This window comes from Coregonus clupeaformis, chromosome 20 (genome assembly GCF_020615455.1).
Source record: "Coregonus clupeaformis isolate EN_2021a chromosome 20, ASM2061545v1, whole genome shotgun sequence".
NCBI lineage: Eukaryota > Metazoa > Chordata > Actinopteri > Salmoniformes > Salmonidae > Coregonus > Coregonus clupeaformis.
Window position 1 is genome coordinate 21126949 of NC_059211.1, and position 21384 is coordinate 21148332.

At 45.0% G+C, this 21384-nt stretch overlaps 2 protein-coding genes across 2 annotated transcripts; both read right to left on the minus strand.

The window, feature by feature from the left end:
* Positions 1-5486: 5486 nt before the first annotated feature.
* plvapb (plasmalemma vesicle associated protein b) lies at positions 5487-9770 on the minus strand. Its single transcript, XM_041840555.2, has 6 exons — positions 9109-9770; positions 8607-8691; positions 8025-8446; positions 7499-7786; positions 5987-6073; positions 5487-5742 (listed from the first exon to the last, which is right to left on the minus strand). Exons 1-6 carry the CDS (start codon positions 9496-9498, stop codon positions 5734-5736), a joined length of 1281 nt encoding a protein of 426 aa, XP_041696489.2. The 5' UTR covers positions 9499-9770; the 3' UTR covers positions 5487-5733.
* Positions 9771-12868: 3098 nt separating this feature from the next.
* babam1 (BRISC and BRCA1 A complex member 1) lies at positions 12869-21260 on the minus strand. The gene is made up of 9 exons (XM_041838645.2): positions 21141-21260; positions 19953-20384; positions 19712-19770; positions 19488-19608; positions 19237-19315; positions 19091-19115; positions 18867-18996; positions 18523-18609; positions 12869-13763 (listed from the first exon to the last, which is right to left on the minus strand). The coding sequence occupies exons 2-9, from the start codon at positions 20370-20372 to the stop codon at positions 13563-13565; spliced, it is 1122 nt and encodes a 373-aa protein (XP_041694579.1). The 5' UTR covers positions 20373-20384; positions 21141-21260; the 3' UTR covers positions 12869-13562.
* Positions 21261-21384: the final 124 nt, after the last annotated feature.

Genomic DNA, 21384 nt, shown 5'->3' on the forward strand with positions numbered 1-21384 from the left:
CACACCGTCTCTCTGTCACATTGTCTCTCTGTCACATTGTCTCTCTGTCACACCGTCTCTCTGTCACATTGTCTCTCTGTCACATTGTCTCTCTGTCACATTGTCTCTGTCACACCGTCTCTCTGTCACATTGTCTCTCTGTCACATTGTCTCTCTGTCACACCGTCTCTCTGTCACATTGTCTCTCTGTCACATTGTCTCTCTGTCACATTGTCTCTGTCACACCGTCTCTCTGTCACATTGTCTCTCTGTCACATTGTCTCTGTCACACCGTCTCTCTGTCACATTGTCTCTCTGTCACATTGTCTCTCTGTCACATTGTCTCTCTGTCACATTGTCTCTCTGTCAGTAAGTGTGTCACAGCCTACAGCTTCCCCCCTTCTCTCCCCCCTCCCTCCCTCCACCCCCCTCCCTCCCTCCACCCCCCTCCTTTTCTCCACTCTGTTGCTCTGCTGACATCCTTTCATCTCAAGACTGATTAATGGATGCCAGAGGAACACTGTCTAAAAGTAGGAGCTGGAACTGTTGTTGACCCAGCAGTCACACAAATCAATTGCAGAGTTTACTGTGGGTATTGGATTTAAGTAGAGGGCTGCGGGTCCCGACAGAGATCATTGTGGCGCGGTTGCCATTTTTCATGCTGCGGTTGCGAGCAGACAGTCAGATCAGACAACTTTGGGATGAAAGTATTTTTGTTGTCGCAGATTATTTGGAAACAGTCCTCTTTCTGCTTTGTATGCGTTAGTCCTACCTGTTGTATTAAAAACACATCTTTGTCACATTATTCACACACTCAGAATTCACTGCTTCACGTTCAGTAGCCTTCCTCTCCCCTCTGTTGGGCGTGTGAGATCAAGTGTGTCTAGTATTCACTGAGTGGACAAAACATTAGGAACACCTGCTCTTTCCATGACATATACTGACCAGGTGAAAGCTATGATCCCTTATTGATTTTACTTGTTAAATCCACTTCAATCAGTGTAGATGAAGGGGATGAGACAGGTTCAAGAAGGATTTTTAAGCCTTGAGACAATTGAGACATGGATTGTGTATGTGTGCCATTCAGAGGCTGAATGGGCAAGACAAAATATTAAGTGCCTTTGAACAGGATATGGTAGTAGGTGCCAGGCACACCGGTTTGTGTCAAGAACTGCAACACTGCTGGGTTTTTCATGCTCAACAGTTTCCCGTGTGTATCAAGTATGGTCCACCACCCAAAGGACATCCAGTCAACTGTGGGAAGCATTGGCGTCAACATGGGCCAACATTCCAGTGGAACACTTTCGACACCTTGTAGAGTCCATGCCCTGACGAATTGAGCCTGTTCTGAGGGGGTGCAACTCAATATTAGGAAGGTGTCCTTAATGTTTTGTACACAGCGTATGTGTGGTCTCAATGAAATAGAGTAGGCTTCCTATGCTGGGGGGAGAAGCACAGGGCAGTAATCTTTCCAAGGAAATGTACTTCCTAAATATGATTAGGCTATAGTTTCCTACATTGCCTAGAAATAATTATTTATATTTGTCTCTGTCTGAAAATTGTCCCACTCCTAAATGGTAGGCTATAAAACGTTGCTCAAGAGAAAGTGCAAGTCTCTCCCAACTCATCTCTCTACAAACTACATCTAGCCTATTAGCTGATATACCCAGTAATACAGATGGCCTAATATAATGGGCCCCGTGAGAATCTCTGGTAATTTAACCTATTTCTTAGGTTATTTTTGAGCATTTTGATATTGCCTATAGGGCACAGAATAGCTGGACCATGGCCGTCACATACGCCTAAAATAACATTGCGGGACTGCGGTTGGGTTCAGGTCCAGTTATTGAGGTAGCAGGTGGGGGCGGGCGGTAAGTGGGAAGTCCCGAGCAGACCTCTATATTGAAGTGCCTCTTTGTTTGATGTTTTCTCCAGCAGTCAGGGGATTTGTTGGGTCCAGCTGAATCAATAGAGCACAATGGAGAACAGCAAGTAACAGAACAAAATATAAGTTATTGGAATTAAGGAAGTCTACATGTATGGGTGGCAATGAGCCGACATTTTGATAATGGACCTGTTGGTATGTTATTATCATTAACCTTGAAAATCCTGGAAAGGGCTGCCTGCATTTCCTTGGAAACGGGATTGTTGGTACCTGGAATTCTCTGATCCTCTGAGAAACAATGTTCCTGATAAGTGTTTGATAAGAAATTAGAAATGACCAGTTAGTATTGCAATCAATTTTTAATAAGTTGGTTAGAACTGGAAGAACACACCCAGGTAAAATTAGTTTTATATTGGATAGTCAGTGGCTATTCGGTTTTCTGTCATCAATAGCTATTGTACCAAGCATGCCATGGCTATGAAGATGGTATATTCTGAATCGGGTGGATAAAGAAAAATGCACTTTTTTTATTTTTTATAATAAGATTTCGGATTTCAGTCTTCAATAGCTCTTACACAAAGCCTTCCATGACTATGAAAATAATATATTCTGAATGGGGGGGAGGATGGACTTCAATCCATGTCTTCTTTTTTGTTGACATTTTGATTTATTTATTTTTATGGGGGGGGGCTTTCAATCTTCAATAGCTCTTACACAAAGCATGCCATGACTATGAAAAAAATATATTTTTTCAAGCCATGGATTTTTGTCCATCCTACCCTGATTCTGAATATTTTCATAGTCATGGCATGCATGCTTTGTGTAAAAGCTATTGAAGATTGAACACTAAAGAAAACATTTTTATTTATTTTTTACATTTAAAAGAAAAGCAGTGGAAGCTATTGAAGCTTGAAATCTGAAATATTATGGGTTTTATTATACATTTTTGTGTGTTTGTGTGTCAATAGCTATTGATGAGAGAAAACCGAATATCCAATATAAAACTAATTTTACCTAGGTGAAGAACACCTGGAATTCTGCTTGGTGTTTACTAGGAAAAACATGTGCTTTGACAACAAAGTGATCAAAAGAAAACAAGAACATATTTGCTATTAAATGAACAATTTCAACATAACCTACATTACAAGACAAAACACCAAAAGACATATGAGCGTCTGTCCCATGGACATGTCATGGTTGAGTGATGAGTGTAGTTTAACCTGTGTGGTAATTGTGTTTCCTCTGACGGAGGTGTTTTTACGTCTGTGTGCGACAGAGCGTAATTGGGGGCATTGGGGTTCACATTCACAGAGCTGCTCTGTGTGCCCACTCCCCCTGTTTGACTCAGGGTAAGACAGTGTGTGTGTGTGTTTAACCGACCACACAAGGCTAAAAAAACAGTCCTTAAACAAAGGATTTCCTGAGAACAGTAGAGGCTCCTTCACCTGTAGTTCTGTCATCCATGATGAACAGACGCAGGCAGAAAAAGGCTACCATCAGTCAGTACCACTCAGTCCAACCAAGATGTATAATCGTAAACAAGCACCTTCAGTTGAACTGTTATTCTCCTCCAAGACTCGCTGTATGTTATTAGTCTATAGATTCACATGACCACGACCTTCTAAAGGTCACCTCAAACCAAATTCTGTTTGGAATTTGGGTGGAAAAAGTTGGGTGTGAAACAGGGCTGAGCGATATATCATATTTTACGGTATAGCTCTACACACCGGTATGTTTTCATACAGTGATAAATAAATGAAAAGTTATACAAATTGGACTAGTTCACTGTCAGCTTTGTCCTAGTCTGGTTGAGTATAAAACCATCAGAATGGAGAAAGCCATTAAAACCACTTAGAACTAATGTTGCCATAAGGGTCTTATTGCACTACTCATAAAACATATTTAGAACTTGTATTATTCAGAAACATACAGTGAGGATGTATTTATGTATGGATATATAGATACCCCAGACCAGGATGTATATAAATTATGTATGGATATATTTATAAATGTGAGTTTGGACATAGCCATCATGGGATTTCACCTCTGTCATACTAGGTGTGGCAGTGTTAACCGTTTCCCCACGTGGAGCTATTAACAGACTTCATATTGAATAGCAATGCTATAGGCATTATTTTCTCTCAAATTCTTCCACTATTCTTTGAAAAACTCAAATAAAATTGCAATTTTAAAAAAAATCATAATAATATGTCTTTCACAAAGGACACAACGTTAGTGGAAATTGCTGCGGTTCTTAAACTGGTGGTGGGTATTACACTTTTATAACAAAGATTGCTCACATTCAAAGAGTTTTTTGAAGAACTGCAAATTCAAACTTTTATTTTCTAAAATCCAACAGACTTTAGTAGATTTATTTGATATCATAAATTTGAAAAAATGATTAGCAAAGGAAGATGTTAATATCTAAAATCAACACACTTTAATAAACATTTAATAAACATTGAATTGCGTTTTAGGATGAACTTTATTTGTATACATTTATTTTTCTTTAACCTGAGAATAAAGTTGAAGGAGAACACAAAACGCTTTTCACAGTAGACAGTGAATTTCAGGAGACAGTGAATTTCAGTAGACAGTGAATTCCCAGCCTAAACTCAGCAATCAAATGCAAGTGGAATTACAAGGATAAAGTCAACCGTATTAAATTAATTATTAAATGAATGAAATTTTAACAGGCATATGTACTGACTGTACAAAACATTAAGGACACCGTCCTAATATTGAGTTGAAGGTAACCTGTCTCCTCCCCTTCATCTACACGGATTGAAGTGGATTTAACAAGTGACATCAATAAGGAATCATAGCTTTCACATGGATTCACCTGGTCAGTCTGTCATGGAAAGAAAAGGTGTCCTTAATGTTTTGTACTCTGTGTACATTTGTAGATACAGTTTTTAGACTGAACAAAAACACAACAATTTCAAAGATTTTACTGAGTTACACTTCATAGAAGGAAATCAGTCAATTTAAATATATTCATTAGGCCCTAATCTATAGATTTCACGATTGGGCAAGGGCGCAGCCATGGTTGGGCCTGGGAGGGCATAGGCCCACCCACTAGGGAGCCAGGTTCACCCACTGGGGAGCCAGGCTCAGCCAACCAGAATGAGTTTTTCCCCACAAAGGGCTTTTTACAGACAGAAAACTCCTCAGCAGTCCCCCTCCCCCTGCCTCAGACGATCCCGTGAAGAAGCCGGATGTGGAGGTCCTGGGCTGGCATGGTTACACGTGGTCTGCGGTTGTGAGGCCGGTTGGATGTACTGCCAAATTCTCTAAGGTAGAGAAATGAACATTCAATTCTCTGGCAACAACTCTGGTGGACATTCCTGCAGTCAGCATGCCAATTGCACACTCCCTCAAAACAATCTGTGGGATTGTGTTGTGTGACAAAACTGCACATTTTAGAGTGGCCTTTTATTGTCCGCAGCACAAGGTACACCTGTGTAATTATCATGTTGTTTAATCAGTTTCTTGATATGCCACACCTGTCAGGTCTATGGATTATCTTGGCAAAGGAGAAATGCTCACTAACAGGGATGTAAACAAATTTGTGCACAACATTTGAGAGAAAAACGTTTTGGTGCGTATGGAAAATTTCGGAGATCTTTTATTTCAGCTCATGAAAAATGGCACCAACACATCACATGTTGCATTTATATTTTTGTTCAGTATACATCATGTAGGACAGTAGATAGAACCTATAGTGTCTGTAGTATTTACACATGGATATTCTAAAATCTAAGAGCACACGTTGATCATTGAAAGGCACCACACCCAATCCTCCAGGGACCATATCAGTAAGTCCCTTCATTTTCTCACTCTGTCATGGCCCAGGTAGGCCATCTTCCTCACCTCACCTGAAGGAACAAACATAGCCGCATCAGTAAAATGATTACCATGTGGTGTCTGATGATTATTTTTTACTGGGTTTATCATTACAACATCTAGCATTAGGAGATCAACACTTTCAGTTTATCAATGTCATCTCAAACTGATCTTTTGATCGTGTAATGGAGTTATTTTTATTTATTCAAGCTTTATTTCTGCAGTTGACAGTGAGTGTAACACCAGTGACTATGAGAGTCAGTCATGTGTCTGTACCATGGGGGGTTTACTGATCACTGGCGCTCCAATAGATGGTCCTCCCTTCAAGGATGACATCAGTCCAGCAGGCTTTGGGCCGGCGAGCTGCATTACAGACAAAACATCAAACGGATTGAGTTTTACCAGCCAACAAATTTACACTGCAGATCCTCCTGATCGCCAACGCTTTATGAGTTTTACCAGTCAACAAATTTACACTGCAGATCCTCCTGATCCCCAACGCTTTATGAGTTTTACCAGTCAACAAATGTACACTGCAGATCCTCCTGATCCCCAACGCTTTGAGTTTTACCAGCCAAAAGATTTACACTGCAGATCCTCCTGATCCCCAACGCTTTGAGTTTTACCAGTCAACAAATTTACACTGCAGATCCTCCTGATCCCCAACGCTTTATGAGTTTTACCAGTCAACAAATGTACACTGCAGATCCTCCTGATCCCCAACGCTTTATGAGTTTTACCAGTCAACAAATTTACACTGCAGATCCTCCTGATCACCAACGCTTTATGAGTTTTACCAGCCAACAAATTTACACTGCAGATCCTCCTGATCACCAACGCTTTATGAGTTTTACCAGCCAACAAATTTACACTGCAGATCCTCCTGATCCCCAACGCTTTATGAGTTTTACCAGTCAACAAATTTACACTGCAGATCCTCCTGATCCCCACTGCTTTATGAGTTTTACCAGTCAACAAATTTACACTGCAGATCCTCCTAATCCCCAACGCTTTATGAGTTTTACCAGTCAACAAATTTACACTGCAGATCCTCCTGATCCCCAACGCTTTATGAGTTTTACCAGTCAACAAATTTACACTGCAGATCCTCCTGATCCCCAACGCTTTATGAGTTTTACCAGTCAACAAATTTACACTGCAGATCCTCCTGATCACCAACTCTTTATGAGTTTTACCAGTCAACAAATTTACACTGCAGATCCTCCTGATCCCCAACGCTTTATGAGTTTTACCAGTCAACAAATTTACACTGCAGATCCTCCTGATCCCCCACTGCTTTATGCACTCGTCATATTACTTGTGACATAGCAAAATTCAAAAAGCGCACTGACACACACTTGAAACAGTGAAGTTCTTAATCGGTATGAGACCCCCGTAGCCTGTAGCTACCAACAAACCATTTGTCAAACTGTGCTTCCTCCTCCTGACGTGTAGTTGTTATTGTCCGCCTGTCCCTTCCTTTATCTAGTCTGTCTGTCTCTTCCTGTGCCCCCCCCCCCCGACACCACTATTATGCTGACAGTCTTTCTCCTCAGCTATGCACCAGGACAACATTATCGATGGCCACAAATCACATTCCAGAGGATGGTAGGGACACAGTGTTTCCTTGGGTTACATTGATCAACTGCTAATGTAGGGTTGTAGTGTGCTGGTAATGTAGTTCACTCATACCATAGGGTCCCACCGATAACAAGCTTCTTTGGTTGGATCTGCTTGCTATCTAAAGTTATGATAATGTGCACAATTATTATTCCCTTGCTCTCTTACCTTAGCGTTACAGTTGGCGGTGAGTGACTGGACATTCCCTTTGAGTGTGTTGACTTCAGCCTCCCTCAGAGCCAGTCTCTCTCCCTGCAAGCTCTTCTCCTCCCTCAGTCGGTTCTGCTCCTTCAGCAGGGTCTCCACCTGCCTGTCGTGGTTCTCCCGGGTCTCCAGCAGCAGCCTGCTGCCCTCCGCCGCCGTCACGCTGCGGTTGTGACGACACTGCTGGAGGTCAAGGGTCAGTTGGCTGTTCTGGACCTCCAGGCGACTGGACTGGGTCTGGATGTTTGCCACCTGGATGAAGAGGATAACATATTGTAGCGAATTCGGGGGGTATCCCCAACCGGGACTTGAACCCGGGTCCAGCGACTGTCAACCAACACCTTAACCGTTACGCCAAGAGGTTGGGTAAAGCAGAAACAGACTGGGACACTGGCTAACCTGTAAACTCCAAGCTAAATTTAACACACCTCCAATACTTTCAAAGTATGTGACATATATATTAGACCCAGGTCTGGTGTACTCCACATACCTTGTTCCCCACGTTGTCCAGGTATGTCTGGAACTTGTTCTCAACCTCTTTAGACAGGTTGGAGCATCTGGCCCTGATGTTCTCCATTTGCTCTGTCTGCTTCTCACAGGTCAGGTGAAAGGTCATGGAGTGGGGGAACAGGTTGTCGATGCGCACCAGGAAGTTACTGGTCACCGTCTGGATCCCCTCCAGAGACTTGGCAAAGTCCTCTTTACACTTCTGGGTGTAGAGGTTCAGCTGTTCCTTCAGGTTGGTGTTCTCCCTCCGCAAAGAGATGGTCTCAAGGTTGTGGGCATCGCGGTCCTTGATGGCATTGTCCCTCTCCATGCGGATATACTGGCTGGTCTGGGTGAAGTTGGCTTCGATCAGTTTGATCATCGCTGCCTGCTGGGAGTTCAGAAACTGGAGGGTTTTTACCTCAGCTGAGGAGAAAATATATTACATCAGAAATTGTTGTTACTTGTTGTTATTACATTGAACTGTTGGGTCAATGTACTGTGTCACTGTGGCAGGTCTCCATCACAGTATTAGAATAGAACGCTACACCTAACCCTGAGTGACAAAGGGCAAATAGTAACGTACTGTTAGGAGTTGAGGGGATGGTGGGACACCGGACAGGGGTACCACAGAACATCTCTAATTTCTTCCTTTCTGTTTCACAATGGCTCTGTGGAGGAAAGAACAGATTAAAGAAAGTGTCAGGTTTTGTCTTCATAAATATTAGCTATGCTCCTCTAATTGAAATAAACCGTCACTTTTTGGAAGCAAAGTTAGTGTGCAGATATCCTTGCATTATAGTCATGTAAGTGCTTACCACTGAGATAAAAACATTAATCATTTTACAAGAGAGACCTGATAAAAATTTGCAGCAGAACCAGTTTAATAAATCATTCATAAATGTATAATTTTCTCTGTATATTCATAATTTCTCAGATCTAATGCCAAAATAATTCCTGCACACTATATGCTTCTAGTAATGTACGTCAGCTCACAATATCAAAATGAATATTTTAAAAAAGAATAACAAAAAATGAGCCAGTATCAATTCATATTGCATCATAATGTTACAGTCCCATCTCCTCACCGCTTTCAGTATGAGGGCTTTGATCTGCTCCCCGGAGGCATTAGCTGCTTTCTTCAGTGCGGCCACCTCTCCCTCCAGGGCAGTCTTCTCAGCCGTCCTGGCCCCCAGCGCAGCTCCCAGGTCAGCTTTATCCTTCCTCAGGTTAATGTTGTTCTCGCTGATCCTGTTCAAACTCTGCTCCAGCTCCTCCACCCTCCTCTCTTCAGCAGACTTCTCTGGCTGGCCGTAGACCAGGAAGAGCACCAGGCTGACGATGATGAGGGACTGGATCAGAGAGGAGAAGAAGAAGACGAGCCTCATGTAGTAGCCGCAGCTCTTTCCCTTTGGCTTGTGGGCGTCCTTGGCCTCCAGGCCAAACTTGGCCTGCGAGTAGCTGTTGCTGCTGTACATCTTTGCTGGATGTTGGTGTGGTCAAGACGAGGGTATTGAAAAGTAAATGGAGGTCTCGTTGGTTTCTCAGGGGAAAGAGCTCTCTTGGCGCTCTCTCAAAAAGTGCTGAAGCCTCAAAATGAGTTAACTCTAAGGTTACTAAAGATAAAAGTTACTAAAGTTGAAAACTAACCAGAGTCAAATACTCTTTCTCAGTAAACTGTCTATACCACTACCACTGAATACCACTGGAGCTGTCCTTTATGGATGTAAAGGGTGAACCTGAGGGCCATGTTTATAAACGCTGAGGCACACTTCCTACGCTGTGACTCCTTCCTGGCCCTCCCCTGGCCCCTGGGCAGCCCGGCTCAGCCCGCGCACCGCTCCAGAGGTTATCATAACTTCACCCTGCCCTGCGGTCAGCAGGGACGTCTGGGCTGACATCACTTTCACATTGTTAGCACTGCTCAGCCCTGCTGTCAGAGACTATCGTCACAGAATAACATATCAAATACATTGACGTAAAACAACAATGTACATAGACATAGCAAATCCATACAGTAATGTCATGAGTTATTTACAGATGGGTCATGACTGAACGACTGATCCATCTATCTTGGTATGTTAGTGGGCAAGTCGATCTTACTGTTTTATAACGTGAACCCATATTATTCTAAGATCAACTCCAACAGGAGCTGAGATATCAGTCATTTAATGTGAAAATAAAAAGTATTACAAAAAATAATGATAACAAAAGGAGGTTGAGATATCATCTTGGGAGATACGTTGTGTCCCAGACACCAGCACAGGCTCTGTATTCTTCTTGTCTCACCCCTCCTAGACACCAGCCCAGGCTCTGTATTCTTCCTGTCTCACCCCTCCCAGACACCAGCCCAGGCTCTGTATTCTTCCTGTCTCACCCCTCCCAGACACCAGCCCAGGCTCTGTATTCTTCCTGTCTCACCCCTCCCAGACACCAGCCCAGGCTCTGTATTCTTCCTGTCTCACCCCTCCTAGACACCAGCACAGGCTCTGTATTCTTCTTGTCTCACCCCTCCTAGACACCAGCCCAGGCTCTGTATTCTTCCTGTCTCACCCCTCCCAGACACCAGCCCCTGTATTCTTCCTGTCTCACCCCTCCCAGACACCAGCCCAGGCTCTGTATTCTTCCTGTCTCACCCCTCCCAGACACCAGCCCAGGCTCTATATTCTTCCTGTCTCACCCCTCCCAGACACCAGCCCCTGTATTCTTCCTGTCTCACCCCTCCCAGACACCAGCCCAGGCTCTGTATTCTTCCTGTCTCACCCCTCCCAGACACCAGCCCAGCTCTGTATTCTTCCTGTCTCACCCCTCCCAGACACCAGCCCAGGCTCTGTATTCTTCCTGTCTCACCCCTCCCAGACACCAGCCCCTGTATTCTTCCTGTCTCACCCCTCCCAGACACCAGCCCAGGCTCTGTATTCTTCCTGTCTCAACCCTCCCAGACACCAGCCCAGGCTCTGTATTCTTCCTGTCTCACCCCTCCCAGACACCAGCCCAGGCTCTGTATTCTTCCTGTCTCACCCCTCCTAGACACCAGCCCAGGCTTCTCACAGTCAGACCTCGTCACCACAAACAACTGTGGCCGTGGCCCGTGCAGCACTGTGGGGAATAGTTGTTATTCTGTGATCCCTGAGAGGAGGACAGTTCCCCATTGTTGTAATGTTAACTCCTCTATCGTAGCTGATCCTGTGTCTGTGTGCTGCCTGGGGCACAGGAAATAGCATCTGCATGTGTGGATCACATTGTTCATTCCTTTGGAGAAGGAATGTGATCCGGAATTTGGCATTTTGGTGGTTCAGCATGATATCTGGCATTTAATACAAATTGTCATTTTCTATAATTAATCAGAAGTTACTGGAATTTCTGTTTCGTAATATTTGTTTGTACTATTTAAAAAATATTTTTTTTACAATATAAAACATACACATACAAATTACAACATACAGACGCACACCATCATACCTGCTCACACCCCCATCTCCAGCGCCTGCATCTCTCTGCCAAATGGCCTCAAACTGCAGTTGTGTTTCTCTCTGTCGCCCACGCACTTTCAACATTGGTTGATTTCCAGTGTACGTTTTTTCAAGATGATTGAAGAGAATTTCTGTTTCTGGGGGGCTGCTGTGAGCACTGTGAGAGAAGTGCTGAAATATTTGTTTTTAGAAGCGATGTGTATAAAAGCTGGCCTAATTTACTCAAAGTGAGACTTTGTTCTCGTGTTTCTTGGCTATTTACATTGTTTTTTTTACAAGCTAGGTTGCTTTTCAATGTTTGAGTTTGCTTCCACTAATAGCAAAAAGAGATCTCTACTAGTGAGACTCACTGGACGACTCCAGTGGCCCTATTACCAAGGTAACCTACATTTTGTATTTAACCAGGTAAGTTGACTGACAACACATTCTCATGTACAGCAACAACCTGGGGGATAACTACAGGGGATGACTGAGCCAATTGGAAGCTGGGGATGATCAGGTGGCCATGGTGGTAAGAGGGCCAGATTTGGGAATTTAGCCAGGACACCGCGGTTAACATCCCCTACTCTTGCGATACGTGCAACGGGATCTTTAGTGACCACAGACAGTCAGGACACCTGTTTAACATCTGAAAGACGGCACCCTTACACAGGGCAATGTCCCAAATCACTGCCCTGGGGCATTGGGATATTTATTTTTAGACCAGAGGAAAGAAAGAGTGTCTCCTATTGGCCCTCCATCACCACTTCCAGCAGCATCTGGTCTCCCATCCAGGGACCGACCCTGCTTAGCTTCAGAGGCAAGGCAGCAGTGGGATGCAGGGTGGTATGCTGCTGGTTAAAGTGTCAGCTGAAAAATGTTGTCTGTGATATTTTGGTTAAAAGACTCAGATCACATATATTAAATTAAATCGAGCAGTATACTGCATTACTTCTTACTAGTAATACATTTCTTGTTTTAGAAACATTGCTAGGTGTGCTCATCTGTTTTTTTGTGTAATTATGGTGTAAACAAATATTTGGGCTGATAAATAAATCTGAGTGGCAGGTAGATTTTTTAAAAACTAGGTTTTTTAAATCTAAAAACAGATTTTATTTAAATCTACCTGCCCGTGGCTGGTATACAAAAAAAGTTAGTTTTAGTCCCGGATTCCATGTCACAATATGTCAGACCAAATTATACATTGGTCTCTAATCTCAACAGATACCCCCTACAAAGCAGTATATTACCAGTGAAACATTAAAAATAGACTGTGGCCCCTCGAGGACAGGGGTTGTCAACCATTGCTTGACCAAACTTTCTAAAGGACATATACTACCACCTAGTGGTGAAAAGACATACCGGGTCTGGAACGCGTCACATAATGCATGTAGAGTAAACCTAACATTTATATTTTAATCATCAGAAACAGATCAACGAAAACACAATTGACAAAACAACAGGCAACATCAGTGGGAATATAAACAGCTGATCTGATAAGGCAAACTTACCCATCAGAGGGTGAACGGATGTAAAGAAAAGAAAATGAATCATAGTTTACAACCCTTCCCAAACCCAGACAACCCATTACAACAACCTTGCTCCTGATAGTGTGTATAGCTATATTTAGTCATTTCAATGTACGTTTTCCACAAGCCAGCCATGGAAATGGGTCACATCTATTGTGTAGGCCTAGAAGTACTGCCATGGATTTCACTCTTTAAGACTTGTAGGGAAAACACTGTCCCCAGATCAGGTTTAAAACTAAATGGAATACATACACACATGCTTCCTCATTTCCTCATTGTCATCTCCTAGCAACCCATCTCCTTGTCCAGTTAGAGCAGTGTTCTCCAACCCTGGTCCTGGAGAGCTACAGTGTGTGCAGCCGTTTAGTCCGGCGCCGGGCACTAACACACCTTATTCAACAGGCTTTTGCTCCAGCCCTGCACTAACACACCTCTTGATTCAGTGTCAAATGAACAAAAGCCTGCAGACCCTGTAACTCTCCAGGACCAGGGTACTTTGGAGACCCCCAAGTTAAACACTGGCCTCCCCCTGGGGTCTGTCGCTCTACCAGGCACCTCCAGTTAGACGGTGGCCTCTACATCCTGGGGGTCATCTCCCTCTAGCAGGCTGTAGGAGGCATGGCTCTGGAAGGGTCTCTGGAGGGGGTGGGACAGCAGCTTGGCCATGCAGTTGTGGAGCTCGATGGCCGGCCCACACAGAGATACCTCAAAGCGGTAACAGGTGCCTTTAGAGTCCAGGTTACAGAATGATGTGTAGATGTCCTGCACAGAGAACAGAGAGAACACACTCATGTAAGAAATGACAGTTTAAGTGAAAGGATATAAGGACATCTCTAAGTGGAACAGTTTTTCAGGTTTCAGTGATAGAACAGGAAGTACACTATATATACAAAAGTATGTGGACACCCCTTCACATTTGTGGATTCGACTATTTCAGCCACACCCGTTGGTGACAGGTGTATAAAATCGAACACACAGCCATGCAATCTCCAATGACCAACATTGGCAGTAGAATGACCTTACTGAGGAGCTCAGTGACTTTCAACATGGCACTGTCATAGGATACCACCTTTTCAACTAGTCAGTTCGTCAAATTTCTGCCCTGCTAGAGCTGTCCCGGTCAACTCAAGTGCTGTTATTGTGAAGTGGAAACATCTAGGAGCAACAACGGCTCAGCCGCAAAGTGGTAGGCCATACAAGCTCACAGAACGGAACCGGCGAGTGCTGAAAAATCGTCTGTCCTCGGTTGCAACACTCACTACCGAGTTCCAAACTGCCACTGGAAGCAACATCAGCACAAGAACAGTTCGTCGGGAGCTTAATGAAATGGGTTTCCATGGCCGAGCAGCCGCACACAAGGCTAAGATCACCATGCGCAATGCCACGCGTCAGCTGGAGTGGTGTAAAGCTCGCAACCATTGGACTCTGGAGCAGTGGAAACGCGTTCTCTGGAGTGATGAATCACGCTTCAACAGACGAATCTGGGTTTGGTGGATGCCAGGAGAACGCTACCTGCCCCAATGCATAGTGCCAACTGTAAAGTTTGGTGGAGGAGGAATAATGGTCGGGCTAGGCCCCTTAGTTCTAGTGAAGGGAAATCTTAACTCTACAGCATACAATTACATTCTAGACAATTCTGTGCTTCCAACTTTGTGGCAACAGTTTGGGGAAGGCCCTTTCCTATTTCAACGTGACAATGCCCCCGTGCACAAAGCGAGGTCCATACAGAAATGGTTTGTCGAGATCGGTGTGGAAGAACTTGACTGACCTGCACAGAGCCCTGACCTCAACCCCATCGAACACCTTGGGGATTAATTGGAACGCTGACTGCGAGCCAGGCCTAATCACTCCAAGTCCCCGCAGCAATGTTCCAACATCTAGTGGAAAGCCGTCCCAGAAGAGTGGAGGCTGTTATAGCAGCAAAGGGGGACCAACTCCATAATAATGCCCATGATTTTGGAATGAGATGTTGGACGAGCAGGTGTCCACATACTTGTGGTCATGTAGTGTATATGAGCTGTAGGGTGCCACTATCTTGCGTATGATGGAATCTTCTTTTTCAGCTGCATCACTTTCTCAGCTGCATCACTTAACAACAGCGCCGGAGAAGATGGCTGCCGTTTTACAGCCCTCTAACCAATTGTACTATTATGTGTGTTTTTCCGCGTTATTTGTAATTTATTTTGTACATAATGTTTCTGCCATCGTCTCTTATAACCAAAAAGAGCTTCTGGATATCAGGACAGCGATTACTCACCTCGCATTGGACGAAGATTTTTTCTTCAACGAGGCGGTCGCGAAGGATATCCTACAGACACCCGACAAGGCCCAGATCCCCGTCATTCGCGTTAGGAAGAGACGGAGATATCGCGGACGCAGATCCGGGTGCCTTGTAAGGATCCGACGGCGAGCGAGTAAACTGCCTCTTCCATCAATCCTATTAGCCAACGTTCAATCTTTTGAGAATAAAATGGACGATTTAAGATTACGGTTATCCTATCAACGGGACATTAAAAACTGTAATATCTTATGTTTCACGGAGTCGTGGCTGAACGACAACAATGATAACATTCAGCTAGCAGGCTACACGCTACATCGGCAGGACAGAACGTCTGACTCTGGTAAGACAAGGGGTGGCGGTCTCTGTATATTTGTAAACAACAGCTGGTGGACAAAATCAAATACTAAGGAAGTCTCGAGGTTTTGCTCGCCTGAGGTAGAGTATCTTATGATAAGCTGTAGACCACACTATTTACCAAGAGAGTTTTCATCTATATTTTTCATAGCTGTCTATTTACCACCACAAACCAATGCTGGCATTAAGATTGCACTGAATGAGTTGTACAAGGCCATTAATCAACAGGAAAACGCTCATCCAGATGCAGCGCTCCTAGTGGCCGGGGACTTTAATGCAGGGAAACTTAAATCCGTTCTACCTAATTTCTACCAGCATGTTAAATGTGCAACCAGAGGGAAAAAAACTCTAGACCACCTTTACTCCACACACAGAGACGCATACAAAGCTCTCCCTCGCCCTCCATTTGGCAAATCTGACCATAACTCTATCCTCCTGATTCCTGCTTATAAGCAAAAACTGAAGCAGGAAGCACCAGTGATTCGGTTAATAAAAAAGTGGTCAGATGACGCAGATGCTAAGCTACAGGACTGTTTTGCTAGCACAGACTGGAACATGTTCCGGGATTCTTCAGACAGCATTGAGGAGTACACCACATCAGTCACTGGCTTCATCAATAAGTGCATCGATGATGTCGTCCCCACAGTGACCGTACGTACATACCCCAACCAGAAGCCATGGATTACAGGAAACATCCGCACTGAGCTAAAGGGTAGAGCTGCCGCTTTCAAGGAACGGGACTCTAACCCGGACGCTTATAAGAAATCCCGCTATGACCTCCGACGAACCATCAAACAGGCAAAGAGTCAATACAGGTCTAAGATTGAATCATACTACACTGGCTCTGACGCTCGTCGGATGTGGCAGGGCTTGAAAACTATTACAGACTACAAAGGGAAGCACAGCCGCGAGCTGCCCAGTGACACAAGCCTACCAGACGAGCTAAACCATTTCTATGCTCGCTTCGAGGCAAGCAACACTGAAGCATGCATGAGAGCACCAGCTTTTCCGGATGACTATGTGATCACGCTCTCCGTAGCCGATGTGAGTAAGACTTTTAAGCAGGTCAACATTCACAAGGCCGCAGGGCCAGACGGATTACCAGGACGTGTACTCCGAGCATGTGCTGACCAACTGGCAAGTGTCTTCACTGACATTTTCAACATGTCCCTGACTGAGTCTGTAATACCAACATGTTTCAAGCAGACCACCATAGTCCCCGTGCCCAAGAACTCTAAGATAACCTGCCTAAATGACTACCGACCCGTAGCACTGACGTCTGTAGCCATGAAGTGCTTTGAAAGACTGGTCATGGCTCACATCAACAGCATAATCCCAGAAACCCTAGACCCACTCCAATTTGCATACCGCCCCAACAGATCCACAGATGATGCAATCTCTATCGCACTCCACACTGCCCTTTCCCACCTGGACAAGAGGAACACCTACGTGAGAATGCTATTCATTGACTACAGCTCAGCATTCAACACCATAGTGCCCTCTAAGCTCATCACTAAGCTAAGGATCCTGGACTAAACACCTCCCTCTGCAACTGGATCCTGGACTTCCTGACGGGCCGCCCCCAGGTGGTAAGGGTAGGTAACAACACATCTGCCACACTGATCCTCAACACGGGGGCCCCTCAGGGGGTGCGTGCTCAGTCCCCTCCTGTACTCTCTGTTCACCCATGACTGCATGGCCAGGCACGACTCCAACACCATCATTAAGTTTGCCGACGACACAACAGTGGTAGGCCTGATCACCGACAACGAGGAGACAGCCCATAGGGAGGAGGTCAGAGATCTGGCCGTGTGGTGCCAGGACAACAACCTCTCCCTCAACGTGACCAAGACAAAGGAGATGATTGTGGACTACAGGAAAAAAAAAGAGGACTGAGCACGCCCCCATTCTCATCGACGGGGCTGTAGTGGAACAGGTTGAGAGCTTCAAGTTCCTTGGTGTCCACATCACCAACGAACTATCATGGTCCAAACACACCAAGACAGTCGTGAAGAGGGCACGACAAAGCCTATTCCCCCTCAGGAGACTAAAAAGATTTGGCATGGGTCCTCAGATCCTCAAAAAATTCTACAGCTGCACCATCGAGAGCATCCTGACTGGTTGCATCACCGCCTGGTATGGCAACTGCTTGGCCTCTGACCGCAAGGCACTACAGAGGGTAGTGCGTACGGCCCAGTACATCACTGGGGCAAAGCTCCCTGCCATCCAGGACCTCTATACCAGGCGGTGTCAGAGGAAGGCCCTCAAAATTGTCAAAGACTCCAGCCACCCTAGTCATAGACTGTTCTCTCTGCTACCGCACGGCAAGCGGTACCGGAGTGCCAAGTCTAGGTCCAAAATACTTCTCAACAGCTTCTACCCCCAAGCCATAAGACTCCTGAACAGCTAATCATGGCTACCCGGACTATTTGCACTGCCCCCCACCCCATCCTTTTTACGCTGCTGCTACTCTGTTAAGTATTTATGCATAGTCACTTTAACTCTACCCACATGTACATATTACCTCAACTACCTCAACTAGCCGGTGCCCCCGCACATTGACTCTGCAACGGTACCCCCCTGTATATATAGCCTCCCTACTGTCACTTTATTTTACTGTATATATAGCCTCCCTACTGTCACTTTATTTTACTTCTGCTCTTTTTTTCTCAACACTTTTTTTGTTGTTGTTTTATTCTTACTTTTTTTGTTTAAAATAAATGCACTGTTGGTTAAGGGCTGTAAGTAAGCATTTCACTGTAATGTCTGCACCTGTTGTATTCGGCGCATGTGACCAATACAATTTGATTTGATTTGATTTCAGAGCTTGGATGAATGTCTGTGCCGTTGTTCTCCTTTAATCCCTCCCTCTCCTCGTCCACTCACCCTCCAGCTGGCCTCATTCCCCTGCTCCTCAGCCCCGTTGTGAAGGTAAACCACATCAAAGAAGAAGTAGGGAGACTGCAGCATGTTCTACAGGATGAGAGAAGGACAGTTAGTGTCTCTGTTCAAATAGACAGCGCTGGTATAATACCACAAACACTGAAAGAGCTAGGTCTCACCACAGATATAGACACGTAATACCCGCCACAGCTGTACAGAACAGTATTCAGTGGAGAGTCAGAGCAGTAGATGGCTGATAAGGTCATTGATCCAGTATTGGTCTAGTAGTACAGTTAGCAGTAGACAGTTGTAGGTTGATACAGTGCTGGTGCAGTATGGTCCCTTACATTGACAGCGTCTGAGGGGTTGAACTGCAGCTGTCCAGCGTGTCTACTGTAGATGAGGAGAGTCCTGACTACAAACGGAGGGGGGATGGTCTGGATGTTGTCCATCAGAGGAAGCTCTATCTTCTGACGGCTACAGGGACAGCAGAGGATACAGGACAACCGTTAGAACCACAGCAGAAGGGAAAAGTAGAGATGTGACGGAAGGAGGAAGATATGGAACTTACATAACACTAAGAAGATCCTCTAGATCTGGTGAAGGATATTAAGGAGAGAACTTCCAGGATGTTCCAACAGTTTCAATCATTCACAATACCACGCTAGACTACACTACAGGCTGAATGGGTTGTTGTTGTTGTGACAGGAAGGATACTGAAGGTCTCACACACATTGGTGTCCAGGTCATAGAGACAGCTGCACAGCTCCCTGGGGTCAGAAGTGAAACCTGACAGCTAAGAGAGAGCGACACACACACACACACACATACATACGGAAAGGAAGGAATAGAATTCAACTCAAATTGAGAATACAGTACTGTGTGATAACCGCGTAAGAATAACTGTTTGGTTGTGGCCATCAGGAAAAATAAATGTACTTAAAAGTGAATGGGCCAACAACACTCACCCACAAGGCATCATCATTAACAACCACCAGAGCAAACTCATGGCGCTTGTCAATCTTGTGCTTCGTTCTCACAAACATCTCAATCATTTTCTGGGAAATATTGAGAGCGTTGGTCTTGGATCTGAAGGGAGCGAGGAAAAGATTCAGATCTTTGGTCCTCGTTAGAGAGTGGTCACTTCACCTGTCGTCAAGCAGATAAGAGATATACCAGAAGTAGAGCTTACCCATTGAAGGACTCCAGCTTTTGCGATGACATCTCTTCAGAGAGATCCAAACAGATTATCTGTCATAATAAAAAAAATAGGATTACAATCTTATAACAACCTGGTCTGAACCAATCACTCTGCAAGTCTTTTCATCTAGCCTAAATCACAGGGAGTGAACTGCATTAGCCCAATATCTCTCACAATGACATCCCTTTGATATCATTCAGTTTCTAGTCATCAACAGTACAGGACCACGCACCACTTTCTCTGGACAGTTGACGCGGGGGGCTCGTAGCTGGAACTCTGCCGTGGGAGGGATGGGGGGCGCCAGAGGGGGAGGAGCCTGGGTGGGTTTAGGCCTGTCCTTGGCTACTGGCGTGGGGGTGGCCAGGCCTACTATGGCATTGACTGTAGCAGCCACTATAGGGGCCACAGCCTGGGCTGTGGTGGCAGAGACTGTGGTGGTGATGGAGCTAGGAGGACTGTCGCTGGTTGAGGCCTCCCCCTCCCCCTCCACTCGGCTGCCCACTGCGGGCTGCTGGGTGCTGGGGTTGCTGTTGCCTAGGCTACCAGTGCTGCTGCGCCGGTCCTCTGCACCCTCCGGGTTGGAGCGTGTTCTGGGCCGCAGCTCCACCGATCGCTCCTCTCCGTCTGCTGGGCCGGGCTGTGGCGTCTCCATGGATACTGGTTGCTGCGGAGATATATAATCATATCACATATTTTAGATATTCATTTATTTTAAAGGTTATTTGATGGAAACAGATAAGCTTAAAATATGGACATAATTAATGATATGTGTGATGCATCGGTGTGGGTTAGTGCTCTCCGGGCTCCTTGAGATGTCCCTACCCTAACAGTTTTAAATGTCAACTTCAATGGGGTGACGTCAGAGTTGGGACGTCCCAAGGAACCCGTTTAGACATCCATCTGTGGATGCATTGGCCGGCCTGCTACTGCTGGGGGGAGAGGTGTAGCCCTAGTGCGAGTGGCGGAACCAGGGCGGATCCCTAGTCAGACAAATCCACACCCCTTCCTCAGAAATACTATCGGCTGTCTATTGGCCAAATTAACCCCACCCGAAATCCAAAAGATGCCAGGTGTAGGCAATCAGTGACGAAGCAACCAGCCTCTCGACAGCAACTGTGAATCAAATAGCAGTTCCCTTTTTACTGTACAACCGTTTCCGGACAGGGCAAAATGTGAGCCAAATCTCAAAAACAGCGCGAGAGGTTGCATATTGAATATATACAGAGGATGTTATCAAGATGAATCCATAGCTAGCAAACCAGCTAGCTAACTACTGTAACTAGCACTGTAAATGAAGACAATCAAGACACCGGCTCAGGCGGCTGGCTGGCTAGCTAACGTTAGCAATCTCAGCATCGAAACTAAACTATACGTCGTGAGATAATGCATAAACATAGCTAGATTTAAAACACCAACTTACGTGTTTTCCAGCAAATACCTCGGTTATACGTCTATAAAACGAAGAAAACTAATTAAATATAGTTAATATTTCCGCTAACTATTTGTTGTGTACGGCCATCTTCCTGACCGGAAGTAAGTAAATCAGGAATTCCGGTAGTGGGGAATTGTGGTTATTGTAGTCCAAATATGAAATTGTCCTGTAAAATCGTATAATACTTTATGTAATCAAATACATTGTTTCTAATTGTATGTCAATGGGTCCA